This window comes from Glycine max, chromosome 1, assembly GCF_000004515.6.
Source record: "Glycine max cultivar Williams 82 chromosome 1, Glycine_max_v4.0, whole genome shotgun sequence".
Taxonomy (NCBI): Eukaryota; Viridiplantae; Streptophyta; class Magnoliopsida; order Fabales; family Fabaceae; genus Glycine; species Glycine max.
Genome location: NC_016088.4, coordinates 4,039,544 through 4,049,859, shown reverse-complemented (window position 1 = coordinate 4,049,859; position 10,316 = coordinate 4,039,544). Strand labels below are relative to the sequence as shown.

At 36.7% G+C, this 10,316-nt stretch overlaps 1 protein-coding gene across 1 annotated transcript in view; it reads left to right on the top strand.

Annotated features, from left to right (window-relative positions):
- Positions 1-594: 594 nt before the first annotated feature.
- LOC100817626 (paired amphipathic helix protein Sin3-like 4) overlaps positions 595-10,316 on the top strand; it is a 13,321-nt gene continuing 3,599 nt past the window's right edge. The window contains exons 1-17 of the mRNA XM_041017874.1: positions 595-877; positions 973-1,268; positions 1,684-1,836; positions 1,978-2,164; positions 2,264-2,362; positions 2,492-2,656; positions 3,163-3,487; positions 3,900-4,036; positions 5,115-5,190; positions 5,268-5,300; positions 5,425-5,708; positions 5,822-5,976; positions 6,172-6,299; positions 6,413-6,667; positions 7,984-8,676; positions 8,820-8,890; positions 9,964-10,290. Of these exons, the coding sequence (XP_040873808.1) occupies positions 1,192-1,268; positions 1,684-1,836; positions 1,978-2,164; positions 2,264-2,362; positions 2,492-2,656; positions 3,163-3,487; positions 3,900-4,036; positions 5,115-5,190; positions 5,268-5,300; positions 5,425-5,708; positions 5,822-5,976; positions 6,172-6,299; positions 6,413-6,667; positions 7,984-8,676; positions 8,820-8,890; positions 9,964-10,290 (3,165 nt within the window). The 5' untranslated portion in view covers positions 595-877; positions 973-1,191. The remainder of the gene's footprint in view (positions 878-972; positions 1,269-1,683; positions 1,837-1,977; positions 2,165-2,263; positions 2,363-2,491; positions 2,657-3,162; positions 3,488-3,899; positions 4,037-5,114; positions 5,191-5,267; positions 5,301-5,424; positions 5,709-5,821; positions 5,977-6,171; positions 6,300-6,412; positions 6,668-7,983; positions 8,677-8,819; positions 8,891-9,963; positions 10,291-10,316) is intronic.

The window sequence follows — 10,316 nt, the reverse complement described above, 5'->3', positions numbered from 1 at the left end:
CCACAAAGCGAAACTATTGAACTATAATTTAGGACCAAGATTTTTCACCTCATTATGAGTAAGTTCGAAATATCTAACCCACACAAAAAAATGAAGCAAATCTATTACCATAAGGATAAGGGTAGTAACGAAGCCCCATTTAAGAAAAAGCGGAAGAAAAAAAACACTATTAAAAAGTTTTACCCATTCTCTCACTATCTGTTAGACCTAATTTCATCATCATCATCCATCACTTAGAACGAGTCTTGCAATCCATTCTATTCACCAACAACTACTACTCACAAACTCATACCAAACAAAAAATAAATAAAAAAAATAAAATAAAACCCTATTATCACCAAAATCCCCAAAAGGCCACTGCATGATTTTCATATTTGCCTTCTTAAACATTACTACACCCTCACGTTAGAATCTCTCGATTTGCCCTAATTTCATTTCAGAAAACGTGTTTAGGGGAAGGATTAACCGCTTATAAACGGTGAATACTAGGGTGACCGGGAAACGCAGGTCAAATTTTACTACCGCCACGCCACCACCCTCATTTTTTTTTTCTCCTTCTTATATTATATCACAATGTTTTAACTTTCTCCTTCTCTCTTTTTATTTTCTTCTTTCTCTCTCGCTCTGTTTGCCCAGAAAATCAAAGAGAAAAGAAAAATAAAAATAATAATCCTCTTTGAAATTCAAACTTAGAGAGAGAGAGAAAAAAAAAAAGAAACTTCTCTGTGGAAAAAACCTTTGTGTTCGTTCTCTTCAGCACTTCCACGTTGACGCTTTTCTGAAGAATCACAAAGGCTCGAGAAAAGAAATAACTTTGTTACACAAAGCATTTTTCTCTATCTTTCTTCGAAGTTCAGAGAGACTTGGCGATCACTCTGTAAATTTCTTCTTCCTCCTTCGTTCCAATTCATCCTCACGTTGCTTTACATTGAAGTAATGCGAATTTCGCTTGCGATTCTCTTTCTGTTTCAGGATTTGGCTCCTCCGAGGTGATCCTCTTCGCGGAGGCAGGGGTTTGGATTCAAGCTTCGCGTTGATTCCTCGCGGTTAGATCTGAACTGTGCTCGCTGCTCTTGCTCGATTGAGAAGCTTGAGTTTTGAGGATTTTGAATTCTTTCGGAGTTTGGAAGCATGATTTGTTGTAGAAGATAGATAGAGAGAGTGTTTGTTTCTGTGCTTTTGTGGTTTGAGATGAAGAGGTCCAGAGATGAAGTTCTCACGAGTTGTTCTCAATTGAAACGGCCTGTGTTGTCTTCACGAGGAGAAGCGTAAGTTTTTTTTTATTATTATTTTTTTTATTTTGGTGTTTTGTTATCTTCAATTTAATTGTACTGTGCTCGTGTTTTGACTTTGTTGTATTTTCTGCTTGATCAAAAGTTTGCATCTTCAATCGAGTGATGAGGCTATTTGATTTCTCGGTGTGGTGAAGTTTTGTGTTTTTGTGTGTTTGTGTGAAATCGAAGGAGTTTCTATAGTTGTTTTGCTCTGTAATTTGTTTTTGTATGTATAGGCTTCAGTGAAGCGTCTAGTTTTTGTTTTTGTTGGTTTTTTTGACTGTGAAATGAGATCGGATGTTTCTTATCTGGATAATGTTTGAATCGTTCTCATCATAAGTCGATTTTTACGTTTTATTTGTGCACCGAGTTACGGTTCTTAGTATTTTATGAAATTTTTGGAACGAAGGTCTGGGCAACCGCAGATGATGAATGGAGGTGCTCAGAAACTGACAACTAATGATGCCCTTGCATATCTCAAGGCAGTGAAGGATATATTTCAAGATAAGAGGGACAAGTATGATGACTTTTTGGAGGTTATGAAAGATTTCAAGGCTCAAAGGTTTGATCATGTTGTACCATATTCTTTGTCCTCCCCGCCTCCTGCTCAATTATTTGTATATTATTTTGGTATTATATTGGGGAAGGGGATCTTGGTTTTGTTAGTAGAAATTGAGTTGTGTTTCCTTTTGGTGCATTGTAGAATTGATACTGTGGGTGTCATTGCAAGAGTGAAGGAACTGTTTAAAGGCCACAGAGATCTTATATTAGGATTTAACACCTTCTTGCCTAAGGGTTACGAAATCACACTTCCATCAGAGGATGATCAACCTGCCCCAAAGAAACCCGTTGAATTTGAAGAGGCTATAAATTTTGTGAACAAGATAAAGGTAAGAGCATTGTTGAGTCTGATGAGTTCTAACTATACAGATTTGTTCTCAACCAATGGATAGCTTTGCTTTTGAGTCTGATGGATCCTTTTCATGCAGACTCGTTTTCAAGGTGATGATCATGTGTATAAATCATTTCTTGACATATTGAATATGTACAGAAAGGAAGACAAATCTATTACTGAGGTCTACCAGGAGGTATGTGTGTATGCCTATGTTATGTGTTATCATGCTATAACTGGGCATTATTCTTTTTCTTTTCTTTATTTCCTCTGGTAATAATATTTCTTTTGATTCTCATCTTTGTCGCATATTGGATTTCTTCAGGTTGCTGCTATTTTTCAGGACCACCCTGATCTTCTTGATGAGTTTACTCATTTTCTTCCAGACGCTTCTGCAGCTGCCTCTACTCATTATGCTTCTGCTCGGAATTCTATGCTTCGCGATAGGAGCTCTGCAATGCCAACAATACGACAATTGCACGTTGAAAAGGTTTATCTCCAATTCTTATGTCCCTCTTTGCTGTTGGGGCATACCTAAGGAGCTAAGGTGAGGTGCCAGAAGGGGTCAGCACATCTTGCTTATTAAAGTGCTGTCCCTTCAGTGAGGTGCTTGCCTCTAGCACTGTTATGGTTCCAGTGAGGCACACCTTTAACATATTACTGATAGCTAAAAATAAACCAAAAGTGCCAGCCATCTAATTTGCTAACTAAGATGTTAAATTGGGTAGAAGTGTTATGATGTCAAAAAATTAACAATTGTTGATGTTTGGGACTCTTGTCAGCTGCTAGGATTTGTAAATTGAACATCTAAATCATTTATTTTTTTACTGAAAATGTTATGCCTAGTTGTCAGTCTTTGATGATTTTTGCCCTGAGAAATTAAAACCCTGTAGAGCCTCAAGGCCCCATCTTTTGTCTTTGTTGACCTCCGTGGCTTTGTCCCTACAAGTTTTATAGTTGCTCATCAAGCTAACATTCTACTCATCTGCATGTCAGCGAGAACGGACCATTGTTTCACATGGTGATCATGACCCCAGTGTTGATCGTCCTGACCCAGATCATGACAGGGGTTTGTTAAGGATAGAAAAGGAGAGGAGACGTGTGGAGAAGGAAAAGGAACGTAGAGAAGATAGAGACAAGAGAGAACGTGAAAGGGATGATAGAGATTATGAGCATGATGGGGCTCGAGATAGGGAGCGATTCTCTCACAAACGGAATCGTAAGGCTGAAGACTCTGGAGCTGAACCATTGCTTGATGCAGATGAAAATTTTGGTGTGCGTCCTATGTCATCCACTTGTGATGATAAAAATTCTCTGAAAAGTAAGTATGCCATCATTACTTTTGATCTTGAATCTACAAAACTTAATTTTGTATATTTTTTACCTTTCCTAACTAACCGATGATGTACAATGCACAAATTATGGAGCATATGCTTTGATGTTTACTCAGGAAAGAAATAAATAAATGGAAAAAACACGAAAAGATATCAACTTAAAAGTTCATTAGTGAATGCTAAAAAATTAAAATGAAAAAGAATATGTTTTCTTTTGGTGATAGAATTATCCATAATCAAGAAGCGCTTTGAATTTTATATTTATCATCTAGGGCTATGTCAGTATTTTCCTTGTTCTGTGTACAAGGAGAAACCTAGTTTATTACAATTTTTTTTGTGCTTTTAACTCCTCCCTTTCTTTTTGTGTTTTGTTATTTATCTTAAATTTTGTCATTTCAGGTATGTACAGTCAAGAGTTTGCTTTCTGTGAAAAGGTCAAAGAAAAATTACGAAATCCTGATGACTACCAGGAATTTTTGAAGTGCTTGCATATCTACAGCAGGGAAATAATTACCCGACATGAGTTGCAGTCATTGGTATGGTTTGCATATTAATTTTTATAAGATACTTCACTGATTTTAGTATTAGATTCTGTTAAGATGGATGACTTTAATTTGTCAATCTATGTTGGTTTGGTTGGAAATGAACATTGATTGACCTAAATTCCTTATAAATTGTGAAGGTAAACTATGGAAGGAAGATAAATTAGATTATGTTATTGTTGCATAATCTTGAGAATTTATTTAAGTGTTGTACTGTGAACTGTCAATTTGGAGACTGAAGTTGGGCCAGGCAAAATTTGGTTTGGGCCAGCATAGTCCTATGGGGGCTATGAGTGTGCTAGCAGACAAATTTCAAGGAATAATAAAGTCCTGTGATGAGAATAGATACTCAATAAATTGAAGGAATAACCGATTTCCATGCAATAAATTTAAGTACTACTAAGACAATACATTGACCGAAGACCATTTTGAATGGAATGTTAGAGTAGCTATTGAAGGAAAGGACTTCAATGGGTTTATGTTATTTCTAAAGTGATCAATTGCTTTCTATGTGGTTTCAGTTTTTGTCCATTTATTCTTGACAAAGCTGGCGGACTGTTCCTTCTAAATCCCTCTTCTAACTTCTACATTTGTCTATCTAGAAATATAACAAAACGAATTTGGGGCATTAAAGTAGATCTATTGTCCATGCTGAAGCTTACTTCAACTTCAATAATCTGCTAAAACTGAACTTGCTCATGAAAAACTATTGATCCCTCCCCTGGATGAACCATATAGACCAGATAAACCATGAACTAGAATAGAAGAGCTTGCCCCACCCATGAGTAAATATTTCGTAGTAGCCTCATTAGATTGTACATCTTTCTTGAAGTAATAGAACAGTTGATTGCTATCTTTCTAGAAGGTCATTCCTCTCTCCTGAAAAATTGTATAAATAGAATATGATGTTAAAATCTTGAAGATAACTGAATTTTTCTCTTGATCATTTTAAATTCCAGCTTGACCTGCTTTTAGTGTATTTCACACTGTAATATATATTTCCATTGAAGTATAGTCCTTTTACTAGTCATGCAATGCAATATGATAGACTCTTGGTCACTTATTCTTCCAGGTGGGTGATTTACTGGGAAAATATCCAGATCTTATGGAGGGGTTTAATGAATTTTTGCTTCAATCTGAAAAGAATGGTAACATTCAAACTAATTTATTACTTTCTATGAAGTTAAATTTTGTAATTTATTTCTAATCAGGTTCTATGATGCAGATGGTGGATTCCTTGCTGGTGTTATGAATAAAAGTAAGATGTTTTGCAGTTATCTTCTGATAAATGCTCCCCTTTTTATTTTTATGTAAAGTGATCTGGGTTCACGTGAACATTTTCAGTTTATTGTCTCATCCAAAAATTTTGTTGTGTTTAACAGAGTCCTTATGGAATGATGGACATGGACTGAAACAAATAAAGGTTGAAGACAAGGATAGAGATCAGGATAGAGATAGAGACCGTTATAGGGATGATGGGATGAAAGAAAGGGACCGTGAATTCCGAGAAAGGGACAAATCTACTGCGATTGCCAACAAGGATGTTTTAGGTTCTAAGATGTCTCTATATCCCAGCAAGGAGAAGTATTTATCCAAACCTATAAATGAGCTGGACCTTTCTAACTGCGACCAGTGCACTCCTAGTTACCGTCTCTTACCGAAAAATGTATACTTATTTTATTTATTTATGTCTTCATATTTTTTATTATTTTTCTAATGGAATCTCTGATGTTCTCTTGCTGATTGTGTTCTGCGTGTGTATTATCTGTGCTTATGCAGTACCCAATACCTGTAGCTAGCCAGAAAACAGAACTTGGTGCTGAGGTGTTGAATGATTACTGGGTGTCTGTCACTTCAGGAAGTGAGGATTATTCCTTCAAACATATGCGCAAAAATCAGTATGAAGAGAGTTTGTTTAGATGTGAAGATGACAGGTCAGAGCTTGCCAGTGATGTTTAAGTACATTTTAAACTAATTGTTTTGTTGATTTATCTTTTATTGATGATCACTGTCATAGTTGCCAAATTGTTCCAGTTTTTGTTTTTGCCATCATTGGGTTGATTAAGACATGATTTCCGTAAGTTGTCTATCACTGGCGCTTGCTGATATTATGTTAACTGGGCTGGCAGGTTTGAACTTGACATGTTGTTAGAGTCTGTAAATGTGACAACCAAACGAGTAGAAGAGCTGTTAGACAAGATCAATAGTAATATAATTAAAGGAGACAGCCCAATTCGTATTGAGGAGCACTTAACAGGTTATAGTCTTTTCAATTGACCATTGGAATTTCTGAAAGCAGATATGCAGTGCGATGTAATTTCTTTTTAGTTTTCTATGTTCTGATGTGACTTTCTCTGTATGTTTCTTTAGCTATAAACCTTAGGTGTATTGAGCGATTATATGGTGACCATGGGCTTGATGTGATGGAAGTGTTAAGGAAGAATGCACCTCTAGCTTTGCCAGTGATATTAACACGCTTGAAGCAGAAACAGGAAGAGTGGGCAAGGTGCCGTGCTGATTTTAGTAAAGTTTGGGGTGAAATATATGCTAAGAACTATCACAAATCTCTTGATCATCGTAGCTTCTACTTTAAGCAACAGGATACTAAAAGCTTGAGCACCAAAGGTAATAAATAACTTTTCATTTCAATAACTTTGAATTCTCGAAGCTTTTAATGTTTGGATCAGAGTATTCTTTTAAGGCTACAAAAATTTAATCATGTAAGATATCATCATCATTTTGTTGATATACCTAAACCAGAGTTGTCAATTGCACGCTATAGCGCTGGTGCGTTGTGGCTATTGCCGCTCTGTTAAAGCCCATCTTGTCACTGCTTGCTGTTGTGCTTGGAATGGTGCAAATCGCGGCCATTTTTTTGGCTATTCGGGGCATTAGCAGACGCAGCTTTGATTAATGGTTGAAAACCCCTGTTTACCCCCACAATACTGCGTCGTTTAAGGTTTATTTTGGGGGACACACTTACCTTATTTAGGTTTTGAAATTGAAACCCTATTACTAAGAGAGCTGGTAATACTGTAGCTGACCAGTTAGCTAGTTTTGCTTTTTTGTTCAAAGAGATGTATTTGGGTTGGGGGCTATCTCCATCAGATTGAATCTGCTATTTTAGCTGATGTACAGACTTTGATTTCTAAAGAATAGAAACAGTATTTGACGTCAAAAAAAGAAAAAAAAAACAATTGTGTGCCCTTGTGTATTTGAAATATGACTCACTATTCTCTGGCGTCATCTCCAGCCATTTCTGACACCAAAGGTAATAGATAACTTTTCATTTCAATAACATTGAATTCTTGAAGCTTTTAATGTTTGAATCAGAGTATTCTTTTAAGGCTGTAAAAATTTTAATCATGTGAGATATCATCATCATATTATTGATATACTTAAACCAGAGTTGTCAATTGCACGCTGTAGTGCTTTCGCGTTGTGGCTATGGGCCACTCTGTTAAAGCCCATCATGTCACTGCTTGGTGTTGTGCCTGGAGTGGCACAAATCATGGCCATATTAATGGCTATTTGTGGCATTAGCAAGCACAAGTTTGATTAATGGTTGAAAACCCCTGTTTACCCCCACAATACTGCGTCATTTAAGGTTTATTTTGTAATTGAAACCCTATTCTAAAACAATCGTGTGCCCTTGTGTCTTTGAAATGTGACCCACTATTCTCTGGCGCTGTCTCTAGCAATTTCTGACGTTTTCTGGCACCTTCCTAGTGTTACTCGGTGCAATTGGCTTGATTTTTTTACTTAATTTTATATTGATCACAACTCACCATTGTTTCTCTAAAGTCTAGACACCATGCAAAACAAAATCAGTGGGATGCGATTTGAATACAGTGCAATTTTCGCATATGTTGGTGATCATGATGCAATAATTCTTTCCATTTTTCTGACACTGACACCTTTCTTTTATGAAACTTTTACAGCCTTGCTGGCAGAAATCAAAGAAATCTGTGAAAAGAAACGCAAAGATGATGTTCTTCTTGCTATTGCTGCTGGAAATAGGCGGCCAATTCTTCCAAACTTGGAGTTTAAGTATTCTGATCCAGATATTCATGAAGATTTATATCAGCTCATAAAATATTCCTGTGGAGAAATTTGCACAACTGAACACGTGGATAAAGTTATGAAGGTTTGGACAACATTTTTAGAACCCATGCTTTGTATTCCTTCTCGGCCCCAGTGTGCAGAGGATACAGAAGATGTTGTCAAGGTTAAGAATAATTGTGTCCTAAATGACACAGCAACTGTTGCTGAGAGTGACTGTAGCCCTGTTGTGGGTGCTACCATAATGAATCCAAAGCATATAAATGTTTCCAGAAATGGGGATGAGTGTATGCCATTAGATCAATCAACTTCTAGTAAAGCATGGCAGTCAAATGGTGATAGTGGGGTTAGAGAGGATAGGTATCTTGATGACCATGCATTGCGTAAAACTGAAACTTTGGGCAGCAATACACAGCATGGTAAAATGAATAGTATTGCATTCACACCTGATGAACCATCAGGATTTAACAATAAGCAAGACCAGTCCAGCGAACGGTTAGTGAATGCAAATGTCTCACCAGCATCTGGAATGGAGCAAAGCAATGGAAGGACAAACATAGATAATTTGTCGGGTTAGTAACTTACTTCAACAATGATGATACTTCTTGACTCTTACCCTACCATTTATTTAAAATACTGTCATTAATTTGTCCTATCATCTTAAATTGTTGCTTTCTGAGAATGTATGGAACTGAGATACATTTTTTTGTTCAAGGACTCACTGCCACTCCAACAAGACCTGGTAATGCTTCTGTTGAGGGAGGACTTGATATACCGTCATCAGAGGTATGGCTTAACTCTGGGTGCAGCTTATGTCAGTCTCAATTTAAATTTTGCTTATTCATCTTGAGGATAAATTTTGATTTGCTGTCAATAAACTAACATACCCTGGCACCAGAGGCTCCTCGCTTCGTGAAGGTGTGGGGAGGGTCATTGTACGCATCCTTCCCCTTGCATATGCAGAGAGTCTGTTTTTGGATTTGAACCCATGACCAACCGGTCATCAAGGCACAACTTGACTGTTGCGCCGGGGCCTGCTCTCTATGATTTGCTGTCTTTATGAAGGTTTTTTTTTTTGCACTGTCAGTAAACCAATTGATGCCATTCCACCTTCTGAAAAAATTATTAAAATACTTTCTAATGCAAGGGAAACACCAATGTCGCTGCACTTTCTTGTTTTCTGATATCATATAATTGCATTGAGTATGCCTGTCTTTAGGTCTAAAAAAAATGACAGCATATGGTATAATAAAAAATATATCATGTGAATTAGAAAGGCTATATGGTAGCTTTTTATGGATCAAGTTCTGTTTTCCCTTGTATGTGTTCTATGATTGACATTTCTCACTGTCCTTAACATCAATGCGAATTGACTTGGATATCTTGAACTATTATATTGCAAACCAGATTTTTATTAGGTGGTATTTCATCTCCTTGAATTTGGTCAAGTTGATTGTGGTAAAAGTATGTTCATGATTAATAGATCTTGTAACATGTATATGGTTAATGAATATCGTTCTACAATGAATTGATCCTCATATTATAATTACTAAGATTAGAATGCTAAACCGTAAGTTGTTAGCTTTTCAAAACAGAGTATGAAGAACACTATTTCCTTTTTACATGTGTTTAAGGGACTATAATTGATTGCCATCCTAGCAAAATTCATGGATATCATTATTCTTCAAATATTTTCTGCATTATAACATAATCAAAATTGTTGACTAAATATTAATGTGCTTTGTCCTTTTTAAAACTAGTCATTCTGTGGCATCATTATGAGTGATGTACTGAATTTTGCTAGACCAGGCATCATTCTGAATAATATGGTGAATTTTTGTTTCTTTATCATCGCTTAGGGTGGTGATTCTACAAGACTGGGTACATCAACAAATGGGGCCATCACTGGAGGCACCAAAGTTCACCGATACCAAGAGGAATCAGTTCGACCCTTCAAAAATGAAAGAGAAGAGGGTGAGTTATCTCCTAATGGAGACTTTGAAGAAGATAACTTTGCATTTTATGGAGGTAATGGTTTGGATGCAGTGCATAAAGGAAAAGATGGTGGTGTGAGTCGGCAATACCAAAATAGGCACGGGGAAGAAGTTTGTGGTGAAACTAGAGGAGAAAACGATGCTGATGCTGAGGTGAAGGTGAAAGAAGCCATTCCCGGTCTTCCGAGGACAGTGAAAATTCCTCCTGAAAATTTTGA